This window comes from Crinia signifera, chromosome 19 (assembly GCF_055691185.1).
Source record: "Crinia signifera chromosome 19, ASM5569118v1, whole genome shotgun sequence".
In the NCBI taxonomy this organism is placed as follows: Eukaryota; Metazoa; Chordata; class Amphibia; order Anura; family Myobatrachidae; genus Crinia; species Crinia signifera.
Genome location: NC_139226.1, coordinates 19,793,379 through 19,810,025, shown reverse-complemented (window position 1 = coordinate 19,810,025; position 16,647 = coordinate 19,793,379). Strand labels below are relative to the sequence as shown.

At 50.6% G+C, this 16,647-nt stretch overlaps 1 protein-coding gene across 1 annotated transcript in view; it reads left to right on the top strand.

Annotated features, from left to right (window-relative positions):
* The window catches only part of IGLON5 (IgLON family member 5), a 340,687-nt gene that overhangs the window by 291,872 nt on the left and 32,168 nt on the right, over nt 1-16,647 (top strand). Inside the window, exons 5-6 of the mRNA XM_083162150.1 lie at nt 10,698-10,829; nt 15,992-16,112. Coding sequence (XP_083018276.1) covers nt 10,698-10,829; nt 15,992-16,112 — 253 coding nt within the window. The remainder of the gene's footprint in view (nt 1-10,697; nt 10,830-15,991; nt 16,113-16,647) is intronic.

Below are 16,647 nucleotides of genomic sequence, written 5' to 3'. Positions count from 1 at the left end.
GGCCTGTACCCAACTGCCCCGATATTTTTGTGGGACGTAAAGTTTGTTTTGTGACCATCCCGTGTCCCGCCTGCGGCCAGCACTGTCCTGTGGTTGGAAGGACAGTTGGGAGTCCCGCCTGCTACCTTGCTGAGCAGAGCAGCAGGGGATAGACGCTGTGTGTATGCACAGGAGAAAAGCAGTTTTAGGAAGGAGCAGGGGGAAAATGCTAAAAACGTGGGTCGCTGTGCTAGGTCACGCCTTTTGCCCAAGGCACACCCACTCATCATTGACTCCTCCCCTTTTCGGCCCGGCCGTGCCTTCGGTGCGGCAGGTCCTGGTTTGAATATTTAGAAAGTTGGGAGGTATGGGTGTAGACATAATAGATAAATACAGTACTGCACATGCACACACATGCTATCATTACATAAAAAGTGCAGTATAACATTCCCAGACGGGTGAAGGGCGATGTAATCAATTCATAATATGGCAACTTAAAAATCCGAAGCAGTACAGCTACAGTATCACTGGGACTTTACTATTTTGTCCCTGGATCTGATTGGACAGTGACATTATTCCTGAGTTGTTTTTTAATCACAAAGGTATCAGTGCCTGTTTCTTATTGCATTTGTAGGACTGAGATCTTCTAAAATTATACTACACTGTAATTAGCTGCATGAGGAATACATTCAATAATCTGTAATAGATCTGTTATGGTCATGTCCAGTGGTCACATCCATACTTGCCTACTTTTGGAAAGAGGTTTCAGGGAGATTCCATAGCTCACAACTTGAGCATGGTAAAAATGAGGATCATCTTACACGGCCGACCCAGGATGGGGGTGGGGCTACAAAGAAAGTGGCTGTGGTCTCCAGTAAAGTCGGCATGGCCCAGTGCAGTGACACCCATTTTCGTCATATTTATCTGCTGGCAGGCCGCTAGCAGGCTTTGCCGGCCTGGGTGGCTCTTGTGCTGACCATGACCAGCGGTGCTTGGCAGGCCTCTTAGGCACGCTCTGCTGTGCTGTCTAGATTTTTAGATGGGGATTGAGTATTCTGGGTGTATTGGGAGGGCTATATGGGGCATTTGGGGGGGGGGACCGGCTGCTAAAACGGGAGTCTTCTACAAAATGTGGGAGTGTCAGCAAGCCTACGTCCAAACCACACACACACATAGGGGTCACAACCAGCACACACACACATACAGGGGTCACTACCAGCCTACACACACATAGGGGTCACAACGTGCCCACACACACACATACATGGGTCATTACCAGCCTACATACACACACACAGGGGTCACAACCAGCCCACACACACACACACATACATGGGTCATTACCAGCCTACACACACACACAGGGGTCACAACCAGCCCACACACACACACACATACATGGGTCACTACCAGCCTACACACACACACAGGGGTCACAACCAGCCCACACACACACATACATGGGTCATTACCAGCCTACATACACACACACAGGGGTCACAACCAGCCCACACACACACACACATACATGGGTCATTACCAGCCTACACACACACACAGGGGTCACAACCAGCCCACACACACACACATACATACATACAGGGGTCACTACCAACCTACACACACATAGGGGTCACAACCAGCCCACACACACATACAGGGGTCATTACCAGCCTACACACACACACACACACACACACACACACACACACACACACACACACACAGGTTACAACCAGCCCACACACACACACACATACATACATACATACATACAGGGGTCACTACCAACCTACACACACATAGGGGTCACAACCAGCCACACCCACATACAGGGGTCACAACCAGCCCACACCCACATACAGGGGTCACTACCACTCTACACACACACACACACACAGGAGACACTACCAACCTACACACACATACATACATACAGGGGTCACATGCGGGAGTATCGGCAAGCATGGTCACATCTCATTGGGGTGAAGTGTCCTGTGTCTCTATAGAGTGTAATAGTGTGTTATGGCCAGCAGTCAGGTCATGTTGGGGGTCTAGTGTCCTATGGAGGTTATTCTGGTTGGTGCACTCCCATGCAAATTGTTACGGGAGCTTAGTTTTTGTTTGGTGCATGCGCATTTTTGTGCATTGGATGCTCTGTGTGCGAGCAGTCACGGTGAATAGAGTGTCCGCCAGGAGCTAGCACACAACAGTCCCGGGGGGGCGGCGGACCGAGGGAAGCGCCCATGGGCGTTCCCATGAAAATGCTGGACGTTCTAATGGTAATGACCCGATGAAGCGGGTTCCGGGGGCAGGCAGCTGACATTAACCACTTGAGTGGTATGCCCGGAAATTTTCCGGGCTCAGCTGCGGGCATACCACTATGTAGTAGGTGCGCGCCAGTGGTTCCTCCAGCGGAGCACCACTGGCGCACCACCTTTAGTGCCCCCCCCCCCTCCGTCACCATCGAATTATCGATGATGTGAGTTTGGCACCATAGGCGGATTCACCCTGCGAAGGGGGGCGGACAGCAATGCGAGCGGCTGGCGGTCTTAAAAAGACAAGCAGCGCTGCGACCTTCACAGAGCTGAGTGTCAACCAGAATAAGGTCCTATGTCTGTATAGGGTGTAATAGAATTGTACAGGAAAATGGGAACCATTAATATTGGTGTAGAATATTCGGAGTTTATGGCATATTGTTTGCACATCTGCCTTCTGGATTAATACAGGATATTGTTCTGTGATACAATATGTTTGGATTTAGAGAAGACGTTTGCTGACTGCAGCTGTGATCCTGTCTAGTAGGGATATTAGCACTACACAATATCTAAGCAGTACAAGACATACATCTGGCGTACTACAAGCACCGGGCTTTGCACATACACAACGGAGAATTTCCGGGTTTAGATTGATTCAGAATTTTATTATTTGTATAGAATCAGTGCGCCTTGTCATGCTGCATACCTCCCAACTGTCACGATTACAGCGGGACAGTCCCGATTTTCGGGTCCTGTCCCGCTGTCCCACCCGTGGCAGGCATTGTCCCGCTGCGGGGGGTGGCAGTTGGGAGACCCCCCAATCTAATAGAATAGACGCTGTGCGCATGCGCACAGTGTCTATTCTCGTATGAAAATGAGATAGCGGCTAATTAGCATAAGCCACGCCCTCATTTGCATGCACCCCGCCCCCTTTCCGGACGCTCGCGCGGAGTGTCCCTATTTCCCCAACACAGAAGTTGGGAGGTATGCATGCTGTGTCCTGGTTGTGGGCAGGGGCTGTACAGTGCGGTGTCTGGGTCTGCGCAGGGTGTGTGTACAGTGCGGTGTCTGGATCAGCGCAGGGGGTGTACAGTGCGGTGTCTGGATCTGCGCAGTGTCTGGATCCGGGCAGCAGGGCCGGCGGCAGGGGGGGTCATGGGGGACAAGTGTGACAGGTCCCTGCAATCTGAAGGCCCCCAGATCTTCCATGCCCCATCATGGCCGCCACCTGCACCAGTTGGCCTGTCAGTGACCCTTGCGACCCTGCCATCTACTGTGCACCATCTGTGTGTGTGGCTGAGTCTGACTGACTCACTGTGTGCCATTGCCGTCTACTGTGTGTGCGCCCTGCCGCTCGGTGCTCAGAGCCGTCTACTCTGTGTGTGCGCACGGCCTGTGGCCACAGGGGCACAGCCATACCCGCTGTGGCCTCGGTCTCTGGCTCCTGTACTTTTCCTGCGCATGCGCGGGTCGCCTGTTCCGCACTCTGCGAACAACCTGCCCTGCCTGCTCATAGTGCTTGGGATTTTTTGGGAAAAGTGACAGGCCAGCAGCAGCCGGGAGCCAGCAGGAAGCAGCAGCCAGGAGCCAGGCCAGCAGGACTGAGAATGAGAGAAGTCCGCACCTGAAAGCAGGATCTGGAGCAGCACATGGTTAAATGAGGCTCATGCAGAAGAAGGTTGTGAGGATTTGGGATTAGGTGGGGGGCCCGAGAAATATCATTGTACAGGGCCCCAAGATTTCTGTTGCTGGCCCTGCCGGGCAGGGGTTGTACAGTGCGGTGTCTGGATCTGCGCACGGGGTGTACAGCGCGGTGTCTAGATCTGCGCAGGGTGTGTACAGTGCGGTGTCTCGGTCTGCGCAGGGGGTGTACAGTGCGGTGTCTGCATCAGCGCAGGGGGCATAGGTGCAGATTCTGTGGGTGCTCAAGGGCCCGAGCACCCATGGAAATTGATGAGCACCCACGGAACCGAGTCCCGCTGCTGGGCCGCCATATTAACTTGCTAATTTGCGGCTGCAGCACCCGCATTGCCGGACCCTACACTGTGGGGGCATTTATGTACCTGCACTGTGGGGGCATTAATGTACCTGCACTGTGGGGGCATTTATGTACCTGCACTGTGGGGGCATTATGTACCTGCACTGTGGGGGCATTTATGTACCTGCACTGTGGGGGCATTTATGTATGTGGAACTCTGTTGCCGTAATTTGAATATTGGAGACAACTGTGCTCCATAATATAAATTGGTATTATTTTGTGGCCGCACCCCTTCCCCATGAAGCCACTCCTCTATATTTTTGGCTTGAGCACCCACCAGCAAAAACATAAATCGGCACCTATGGCAGGGGGTGTACAGTGCGGTGTCTGGATCAGCGCAGGGGGTGTACAGTGCAGTACAGTGTAACCCTACTGGGGAAGGGGGGGGGTTTAACCCTACTGGGGCGGGGGGGCACAAACCTTTTGTCCTTTTTGTCCAGGGCCCCCACACACCTTAATCCGTCCCTGGTGTAACGTGTGATTGTGGCAGGACAAAGTGTGTGCTGCCGCTGGCCACTGCTGGAGGATTACCCATGAATCATGGGCCATGATGACCAGTATAGCACTGTAATAACACAGGTAGGTAGTGGGCTCTGCGCAGCACGTACTCAGGGTGGTCCTGGGTGCAGGAGGAGACACATATAGATGAATGGATACATAGCCATCCCCCAGCAGAGACAGAGGGCTGCTGAAGCCATATATCAGGAGACAGACAGCAGCGGCGTGATGCATTATATTCATACATTATCAGCCAGCCATCTCTTTCTTGATGTATTAGTGTAATGCATTAAACGTATACATCATCCCAGGCCGCTGACGTTGATGTATGGAGTAAGAGGCTTGCCAGGAAGTTGGGAGAGCCAGTTACATGTAGGCCAAGAATACAGGAGGCTTTCCCATTTATTTTAAGATACTGCATAGGTATTATTAACCCTTTCATTGCATTCCTATTTGCAAACTGCTCTGGCGGACAAGGCTCACTCTGTGCATTGGAGGAGTCTCTGCATCTCTGCATTGTCCTGCTAATGCTAATTTCAGCCCATCAGTTGGGGTACAAGTTTGCATCTGACTCATAATTGCCTACCCTCCCCAATGGCCGCTAGGCTCCCAAAAATCTGTCCGCCTCCCCGTCCCCCCTGGAAAGCTGGGCAAGTCCTCTGCAATGGCTGCAGGCTGCTGCAACACCCCTCCACAGCGGGGATGTTCGTGCGGACCAGATGTCGCGATTCATGCTAAATCACAGCCCTGCCTCCTGCTGTCCAATGTCTGCAATCCCAACGTTGTGCTATGGGGAGTGGTCATGAGGATGTAATTGCAATGACCACGCCTCCAACACAGCCTCCTAAAATGAGCACCGCCTGCATTCATATTATGCCCACTGGCCCCGCCCCCTGCTTCTTCAGATAGGTCAGCCTAAAAGTTGGCAACCCTGATTTGTCCGCAGGGGAATTACCCAGCTTGGGTGCTTGGTTTGGTGCGGTGCTCTGGAAAGTACACCAATACCCCTCCTCCATGCAATCAAAGAGTGCGGTCCTCCCACCACGCGGCCCTTTATATAAGTTAGTTAAGGCTCTCTGTGGTAGCTGGCCACACCCCCTCTGCTGGCTGGCTGGCCACACCATTAACCTGGGCCCCAAGCACTACAGTCCTTGGTGGGTCCTTTTTTTGTGCCAAATTTAGTAAGAATAAATCTGCTTTGTAATGGATGCCAGGCTCCAGAGGGGGAGCGGGTGCTGGGAGCCTTCAACGTACCAAGTATAGCCGCTTCAGAAACGAGTCTGTGACACCGTTGGGTGATCTCTTGAAGTGCAACCTGTCTATGAGCAGTAAGGTCTCTGCAGCCGCCTCCACCACCGGTCCACCAGCTGCCCTTCTGACCTCAGAGCTCCAGAAGGTGCAGGAAGATGGAGCCACACGTAACCCGCTGCCTACCCCTGCGTGTTCCCAGCAGCAGCAGAAGGCCCATGGGAGGTGCTAATGCGCATGCGCAGCAGCCCTCCCGTGGCCATTTTGGTTTTGGGCAAAATACCCAACCAGCCCAGGGGGAGCGCAGCGACCCGGTTTAAGTGAGTTTGGGGCCGGCCCACCGGGAAATGGCCCGGTTTCTTGGCAGGCCAATCCGCCCCTGGCCACACCTCCCTAGTGGTCACGCCCCCTCACAGAGGCAATGCCCCTTGCCATCACTGTGCAGCTGCAGGAAGATCTGTACTGGGCACGCCCTATGGCAGGGAGTTTCTGGGTAGCAGGGTGCTGTAGAAGGGCACTGGTAATGCCCTTGCCATTTCAATGATGGCAACACACATTGCATCACTGGGGGGGGGGGCACCAGGACGCCTCAACCAGCAATTATATAAAGATAGGGAAACCCCATTACTGTATTCCAGCTCCGCTGTGCCTGCGGTACGTGGGGTATATGAACTAAGACTTGGAGAAGGATAAAGAGGAGAGAGATAAACTACCAACTAATCAGCTCCTGGCAGTTTTCAAAAACAGGGTGGAATGTACTAAACGACAAATGCAGCCAAATGCCCATTTTAGGGAACCCCCCCCCCCCCCCCCCTTTGTCACATGTACTAAGCCCAGTGCTTCTGTGCGGAGAGTAACCCTATAGACGCCTAAGAGCTACTTTAAGAATATTGCTCTTCGAGGGATCCAAACAGATCCCTTCCAGTTCCCCCTGTGGTCGTAGCCTCACTCTGTGGGGCCGCCTTGTCACTCCTGGGGCTGAAGCATATCTTCTTGTTGAAGAAGCTGTGATACTAATCGCATCGCATATGTCAGTCTCCTACACACGAGCCTCTAGGAAAGGGCCTTCACAAACTGCCTCTCCCTGTGGTCACTTTACTCTTCAGCGGACAGTTAATAGGGCTATTAAGATCCCAGATCCACCAGGCCAGTAAGCCGAGCTGTAACTGGCCCACTGTGATGCCATTGTGTATCTCCACCCGTTACACCGCGCCATTCACTTCCCCTGAATACACAGCTTTGTGTGCAGTCATTTCTCATCCTCTGTGTGTTGTCAGATACCAGCTTTGCTGTATGTGCAAGTAGCAGTCATTGTTAATCTCAATTTATCCCTCCTGCGCACAAACTCCAGATAGACTCTGCTGCCATCACTGATAACAGCTCCACCTACCGTATTATACCCTTGGTTATGTCCTCCGCAGGCTCATACAGCGTCCTCGCCACAATCACAACCGCGCCATAGCGCCTAATCTCTCTTGTTTTACTAAGACATTTATGCATACCGCAGCTTCCCCTCTGCAGAATGTCAAGCCCGGGCACTGGCAGTCTTATCGCATGCGGATGACAGATTGCAGGGAGACAAAAATGGCCACACAACCGTTCTCTGCCTGGTGACGCGGCCTCCGTCTGAAGTGGTTGTTCTCTTGTATTAATGCTTCCACTCTCTTCCCCCTGAGGGCTTAATTCAGCTTCAGTTGTAGTTTTGTAGTGCGGGAATTGCCAAATACCAATTTACGCACAGAGCTGCCATCAGATATTGGGAGGCCTGGGACTGAAAAACTAGGCAGGGCCCCTTCTCGCACCCCCCGCATGCTTGGCGAGTCCTCGAGTGTCCACACCACTGTCCCATACTACTCTACTTCTGCATAGCTTCAAGAGAAATGTGAACTCTGTCTTGGGGTCCCGGCAGCCCCCCCATGGTGACACATTGCAAAACAAAAAGAGGTGCAAGTGTTCGGAAGTGTTCAGCTACTGTACAACTATTTCAAATACATAAATATAATTGCATAGTTAAAAGCCAGTCATGATGACATCTGTTCCTACAGTACCTCCAATCTCTGTCTGCACAGCTCCCTCCGTCCATACCCAGCAAGTTTGAAAGATCATTTTGCTATCACTTTCTGTTAAGGAGTAATTGATCCGTTGAGTGTCCTCAAGTGGTCACTGGAGATACTTCACCTCCAATCTCTGTCTGCACAGCTCCCTCTATCCATACCCAGCAAGTTTGAAAGATCATTTTGCTTTCACTTTCTGTTAAGGAGTAATTGATCCGTTGAGTGTCCTCTAGTGGTCACTGGCGATACTTCACCTCAGAGGTGAGGAGGATTTAGCCTTTTATATACAGAGAGATAGATGAGGTTTCTACTTTTGAGTGCATTGCAAAGCAGGAACCTATGTACTTGGTATAGGAGGTTCTACATAGCAGTAATGTCATTACAAAGGTGCAAAACAGTGGAAAGAAGCCCATGTAAGATATTATACACGGGTTAGACATTGCAAACACCTGGCTACTGTAACCACTCTTTGTTATGTACTAATATATATATATATATATATATATATATATGTGTGTGTGTGTGTATTATACACTATTGGGGAGCACAGGAATTAACTATGGCGCTCAACACCCCATGACCCCCGGACATGACCAGAATGCAAGTGTTAAGGCCCCCATACATTAGGCTGATTTGTCCAAAGGACATGTTGGACTTGATTTCCCCGGCAGATCCCCGGGGGAGTTTGAATACGATTAGACACTTGATGTGCCAAGTTTTGCTTCCAGGGAGCTGCAGGCGATGGGAGCCGGGAGCCAGATGGGGGGATCACGGAGAGCTGGCCAGGGGGAGCCAGGAGCGGAGCTGCAAACAAACAAACAAACAAAAAACATACAAATGAATGGGAAGCCACTGATTGGCTGAGAGCCTCTCAGCCAATCAGCGGCCTCCCATTTGGATGGCCACTGATTGGCTGAGAGAGCTCTCAGCCAATCACTGGTTGCCCATTCATTTGTATGGTTTTTTTTCTTTCAATTCGCATACCACCCGTCTCCCTCTGTCCGCCTTTCTGAGTCCCCCCGTCCGCCGGCTCCCAGCGTCCGATTTATCGCCCAGATCTGTGGGAATCGGCTCAAATCGGACCAAATCTCACTAGTGTATGGGGCCCTTTATATATCTGTGTGCTTATCACACGACGCATTGTATAGAAACTGATATTCAATTTGTCATCAAGTAGACAACTGAAGTATTTGTGTGTGCAATATTAAATACAGGGACTGCAGCTGGGATTGCCTGAGAGGTGGCGGTACGTTATTACATAACAAGACTTTATGCCGCTAAGCTAGAATTCTCATCCGCTTATTTATAAGTGGGTTGAACAGCAGGTGATATCCCCTCGAGGACTCCGTTTTGCCTGCTGCAACAATAGGACTCCGGATAAATGGCCTCAAATGATGTGTTATAAGTATTTTTAGCATGTCCTTTATCTCCTTTGTGCGCACTTCTCCAAACTAAACTTATTTAACTCTTTTCATCCCACCATCGAGGCATTGCGGAGACAGAAGGCTGGCCGGTTTAAGGGGTTTCCCGCGCTAATATTCCCATATTTAAAATGATTTGAAACATTTCTTATTCACTGACCATTTCTGTGCTGTCGGTAACATATATTTGAGCAGTGATTAGTGGTAAAGGGGTCTATTTACTAAGAGGTGTAGACACATAAAGTGGACAGAGATAAAATATTGACCAATCAGCTCCTAATTGCCAGTGCTACTGACGTTCGTACATTGACCCATATATTGGCGCCCTATCTTGTATATAGCGGCTCCCCTGTCACAGAGCGTATCTCCCAGCATTCCTACATGACAGGGAAGCGGTATCAGTGCACATAATGGCACAGATATCACATCTCCCCATAATGACCTGTCTCCCACAGTGTGTAAAGTGACAGTTAGGAGCTAATTGGTTAGTATTTTTTCTCCATCCACTTTATCTCCGCAGCATACCGATTTGGAACCCTTAACACCTACCAGGGTAATCTGGGTACTTACGGTTGACTAATGGATGATCCAGCTATAAAGGGGGGAGGGGCAACCTTCCCAAGAATAGCCAGAGCCCCCTCACCTTCCGGCCCCTTAGCCCCTCTTGCCTTCAAGGACCTTATCATTCCACCCCTGTTGCTGCTGGGTGTGGATCATTAGTTCAACAGTGTCAAGGTCGACACCTTGCATAGCTCAAAGAATGAACTAGTCGGTATGAAAAAATCATGTCAACCTTTTCCCATGTTGACATTTTGATTTGATCGACTTATTGACTATGTCGCCCTAAGGCATGTCAACCTTTTTTATGTCTTGACCTTTTGACTGTTGACCAATAGTTGTCGACCTTTTAACTGTTGACCTAATGGCGGCATACCATTGCTGCTGTAAAGTCCGCAAGCGTTGGTGGTAAGGAATAAGCTGTAAGCCACATTAACTCCATGGCTTCCTGGCCACCTGTCGTCTAGAGGTGTAGGAAACGTATTTTCAGTCTTCGGCTAGAAAGTCGCTGCCCCTTCACTTGAGGTGATAACTTTCATGTTATGTTTCTGTGTTGTAAGTGTGTGTTTGTCTCTCGTTCCTACCCGACAACCCTCACTCCTTCCCTCCCCCCGACCTTTCCGCTCCCCCCTTACCCACGCAGAGGGCTTCTCCAGCGAGGGCGAGCTGTTGGAGATCACGGAGATAAACCGGCAGCAGGCGGGCGAATACGAGTGCATCACGTCGAACGGAGTGTCGGCCCCTGACAGCAAGAAGGTGCTGATAACCGTCAACTGTGAGTTCTGGTGGAAGGTGACACGCTGGTTATGTAACATGTACGGTAACATGCAACATCACCGTCATTTCTCATGATGAAGGGTGAAGGATATATTGTCAATAAGCCCGCCTCTCCGGTAGCACGCAGAACCCAGTACACCATCGGTGTTGGTGCTACTGACTCTGAATGGCTTTGGTTCCTTCTCCAGCCGTAAAAGCCAGGATGCAGAATGCACTCAAGAGTGATCCATGTAGATGACCAATGACTTCCTTGGTTGCCCAGTTAGATGTGATTATATACCTGGTCCCATCGGATGCCAGTCAAAAGATCCATGTGTGGCCTCCATGCTATAGTTTGCCGGGGCCTGATATAAAGGTTTTTGGTTGCCACTTTAAGCCTAGGGCGTTGGCACCTTTGAGATGGGCCTGTTGGTTTGGTTTTAGCATGACTCGAAGCTTCCAGCCGCATGGGTGGCCAAACTAATAAGAACCGCCCATTAGAAGCTCAGGCGGTGGTTTGAACGAGGAGCGGTTTAAACAAGAGACGAGAATCCGCTCGGATACAGCGGCTGACAGAACACAATATATGCAGCAACATATACCAGCAAAAGTCTCTGGTTAATTGCACACTTCTTTTAGAGGCCAGATATTATTCCAGATCATTCCATAAAGAGTAAAAGATGGATTATTTATTTATAAAAGGGACACATTTTGCTTGGCCCGAAACCATGAAACAAAAGTTAATGTTGGCTAAATGGCAGACGTAAAGCACATAAGATGTAATTTTACAATAACTAGGTGAAACGTCCAACTATATCAGTCATGAGAAGTGCAGGAAGGCGGCTGTTCCCCGGCTGTACAGGCCGAGCGGAATGGTCTCCTTCTTACATCTGTCGCTATATCAGAAGACAGAAAGCAGCAATCAAATGTGATCCCGGCAGCGAGAGACCGCGAGCCGCCTGTTGCATTAACAAACTGAGCGTCGAGTAAATAAAATAAAAAAAATCAGAGTTACATTGTAAATATAATATTTCTTACCTCGGTAATAACAGAGTCTGAACAAAGCGCAAACATGTTCAAATCAAAGGTTCTATCCGCGCCAATCTGTAACCTTACATCTACTGTATAATTCAACAGCCAATTAAAATGTTCTCCATTGAAACAATAACAGAAGAGTTTAAAGCAACACTAACGTAAACGTGGTGTCATTTACATAAATGTTTAAACATAACCTTTCGTTACGTACTCTTGATTGCATCCTCTCGATGTTCCCAGAGATATTTCGGAGCAGGGGAAGAGAATCTGCCATTGAAATCTGTAGAGAGTAACTCCCAAAGTTAAAGAGCAGATTGCGGCCCCAATTAGCCATGGGGTAATTACAGGTGGCTGCAGATTTCATTTGTAGGGATTACCCCATGTATTAAACTAGAGGGGGGCTTTTTCTAGAAACTTCAGGAATTACAAAGAAAAGTCCACAAGATAAGGCACCCGCTTGGGGTATTACTCTCCACGCCAAATGCATGGGTCAGCCCGCATTAACTTCCTGTTTATTGTGCAGGGAAAATGTTATTTTAATGAATAGCTTCGGGCATGATAACTGGAGTTATACTCTACAAGGCCAATTGAATTCCCCGTTCCGGGTCCACTCCGGCCTCCCAAAGTGCCTAATTCAGCTTGACTGAGCAAAACCGTGCTGCACAGCAGGTGGGGCAGATGTAACACGTGCAGAGAGAGTTAGATTTAGGTGGGGTGTGTTCAAACTGAAATCTAAATGCAGTCTAAAAAAACACAGCCATGGGTAAATTTAATAAGACTAGGTGATTCATCGCGCCCTACGGGCGCTCTTCACACCGTCGTAAGGGGCTGCGCCCCCTTAATTTGTGAACGTTTGTATATGAGAAATATGGTTAGAATTGTATGAAAGATGCCCTGTATTGCAACTTAGGTGTCCGCGAATCGCGGGAGGGGGGGTCGCGGAGGGTGCCGCGAATTGCAGGAGGGGGGGTTGTGGGGGGGTGGATGCTGCAAATCGCGGGAGGGGAGGGATTGCAGAGAATCGCGGGAGGGGGGTCGCGGGGTGGGTTGCCGCAAATCGCTAGAGGGGGGTTACGGGGGCGGGGTTGCGGCGAATCATGGTAGGGGGGGTCGCGGGGGGTGTGCCGTGAATCACGGGAGGGGGGGTCATGGGGTGGGGTGCCGAGAATCGCGGGGCCGTGTGTGTGTGCCGTGAATCGCGGGAGTGGGGGTTGTGGGGGGGGGGGGTGGGGGGGGGGTGTGACGCGAATCGCCACAAGAAAAAATCAACACAGAAAGGTCAACACATGTAAATGTTGACATAAGTGTGGCACTTCATTGGTGTCCATGTCGACACATGAGAATGAATATGAAAACATTCAAAAAATGAAAAAAAAAACTTCAAAAACTCATGTCAACCTTTTTCATTGTCGACCATAGCCATGTCAGTGTTTTCCATGTGCAATTTAATTATGGAGCTGCTGCGAATCGCGGGGGGGTGCCGCGAATTGCGGGAGGGGGGGTCGCGGGGGTGGGTGCCGCGAATCGCGGGAGGGGGGGTTACGGGGCGGGGGTTGCGGCGAATCATGGGAGGGGGGGGTCGCGGGGGTGTGCCGTGAATCACGGGAAGGGGGGGTCACGGGGTGGGGTGCCGAGAATCGCGGGGGAGGTGTGTGTGTGTGCCGTGAATCGCGGGAGTGGGGGTTGTGGGGGGGGGTGGGGGGGGTTTTACGCGAATCGCCACAAGAAAAAAATCAACACAGAAAGGTCAACACATGTAAATGTTGACATAAGTGTGGCACTTCATTGGTGTCCATGTCGACACATGAGAATGAATATGAAAATATTCAAAAAATGACAAAAAAACTTCAAAAACTCATGTCAACCTTTTTCATTGTCGACCATAGCCATGTCAGTGTTTTCCATGTGCAATTTAATTCTGGAGCTGCCGCGAATCACGGGGGGGGGGGGTGCCGCGAATTGCGGGAGGGGGGGTCGCGGGGGTGGGTGCCGCGAATCGCGGGAGGGCGGGGTTCACAGGGGTTCCGGTGGGGGGTTGCCGCGAATTGCGGGAGGTGGGGGGTCACGGGGGGTGCCGCGAATCGCTGGAGGGGGGGTTGTGGGGGGGTGTGACGCGAATCGCCACAAGAAAAAATCAACACAGAAAGGTCAACACATGTAAATGTTGACATAAGTGTGCCACTTCATTGGTGTCCATGTCGACACATGACAATGAATATGAAAAAAATTAAAAAAATTTAAAATAAATCTTCAAAAACTCATGTCAACCTTTTTCATTGTCGACCATAGCCATGTCAGTCTTTTGCATGTGCCATTTAATCCTGGGGCTGCTGCGAATTGCGGGGGGTGCCGTGAATCGTGGGAGGGGGGTCGCAGGGGGGGTGCCGCCAATCGTGCAAGGGGGGGTCGCGGGGGGGTTCTTTTTGCCGCGAATCGCGGGAGGGAGGTCGCGGGGGGGGTGTTTTTTCCGCGAATCGGGGGGGGGGGGGTGTCACGGGGGAGGGTTTGCCGCGATTCGCGGGAGGGGGGGTCGCGGGGTGGTGGTTATGCCGCGAATTGCGGGAGGGGTCGTGGGGGGGTTCTTTTTGCAGCGAATCGCGGTAGGGGGGATCGCGGGTGTTTTTGCCGCGAATCGTGGGAGGGGGGGGGGGGGCGCGGGGGGGGAGGTTTTGCCGCAAAACGCGGGAGGGGGGCGCTCACCTGGTGGCTGTGGAGTAGCAGTGCTGGGCAACATGGGAAGGCAGTGGGTGTCTGGCACTGTCTGTGGGCTCACTGGGCTGGTTCTCTGTCACATACCTCCCAACATGACCCTCTCCAGGAGGGACACAATGCTCTGTTTCTAGACTTCCCCTTAATGTATGATTGCCATCACCTGTTTTAAACAGGTTAATTTCTCAGAAAGGTGTTCAGCACAGATGAAGGCAATCACACATTAAGAGGAAAGTCCAGGAACAGAGCGTTATAGACACAGACACCCACTTTGAGTGACAGATGTAGCCAAATATATAGGAGATGGGCGTTCTATTGAAGATGGGAAGTAGCCCATAGCATACCCTCCAACATCTGGAGGGACGAAATCGGTGCACATTCGGAAAGGGGGCGTGTTCAGTGGAAAAGGGAGGTGTGGCCAAATCCCCTTTCCGAAGGTGTATTGGCGTCATTTAAGAAGATCATATACCCGGGGCCCCAGGTATCATAGTAGCACTCACCCTGCTTTCTGTGCCCCCCGGGGCCTCCTCGTCCTCAGCCGCCCGCCCATAAGCTCAAATACGGTATCAGGGGGCGCCCCTGTGCACTGTGGGCCTGGGGTGCACTGGCTTTGCAATCCCCTGGGAACGGAGAGGAGGTGCAGGGGTTCCAGGGAGAAATCTCTAATCAAGGTGAGGACTGGAGTCCGGCTGAGGCCCCCTGCAGTGCAACGTGGGAAATGTAGTCTAAGCCTCATACTACACAAAGGGCAGTTGGCAGGTGAAGACTACATTTCCCAGAGTTCCAGAAGCCACCTCAGAAATCGGTACATTCGGTACAGTTAGATTTAGCCGGTACAGACCATTTAAAAACGGTACTGTACCGGCTAAATCGGTACAGTTGGAGGGTATGCCATAGTAACCAATCTGATTCTACTTAGAAAATAGTAAATATAATCTGATTGGTTGCTATGGGAAACATCCTATCTTCAATAGAACTCCCATTTTAGTAAATTTACCCCCCCCCCCCAGTATTTAAACTGCACAGAAACACTATAACCAACCAAAATCTAACTCTCTCTGCACGTTACATCTGCCCCATCTGCAGTGCAGCATGCATTTGCCCAGTAGTGGGCTTTTTTTGCTTTGATAACAAATCTGAATCAGAACCCAAATATTCACTGAACCATTGTAATCAGACGTTACTTTGTTTCACCAGCATAGGACAGGTAAAAGGTCATTGCTGATTGGCTGCCGTAACTCAGTGCAGTTTTTGCCCCTTGATCTCCATTGTGTGTGTTTGTGTCTGATTCATCTGGTATTTCGGGCTTGATTTTCTGCACATATAAAGCTCCCAGTGTTATAGGGAGACCCTGGGACTGAAGACGCCAGTGCTAGTGTTGTTTAGTGATGTTTTTCATCCATTAACATCATCTCTTTAACCCGTTTGCTTTCTCAGACCCCCCAACCATCGCAGACGCCAAGAGCGCCAAGACACCGGTGGGGAAACCTGCGGTACTTCGCTGTCAGGCCATGGCTGAGCCACCTGCAGAGTTTGAATGGTTTAAGGATGACAAGCGGTGAGTACCGGGATGATGTAGGGTGGCACACTCATTTGCCCTGCACCGCCTGATGTCTGGGCTTTTGGCACACGGGCACATTTATAATTTCTCTATTGCATCCTAGAACATAATAAACAGAATCTGATTGGTTGCCATGGGCAACATTCCTTTTTTAAATTTTTTTTTAACCTTTAGTAAATTTACCCCCATATCTTTATTATTTCGGGATAACCTCACATAGCTGATTATGGGCTATGCAGCTATTTCATGGTGTACAGTATATAATCGTCAAGATGGCAAATAAACCGCAGGCCTTTAGCCAGTCTCAGTAATGTTCTTTCCATTGCCAAATCAGCGACAACTACCTTTATCCAGCAAGCCAGGAACTCCTGTAACTGCCGCAGACCAGACGCCTTTCCCATGTCCCTACCAGCTAATCACAGATACTAAGGGCCCGATTCTGTGTCCAACACAAGCAGAGATGCCGACGGGCCAGTGGGCTTTAGTGTTTGACAGCGACACATATTTCCCAAACAGCAGAGGCGTAACTCTG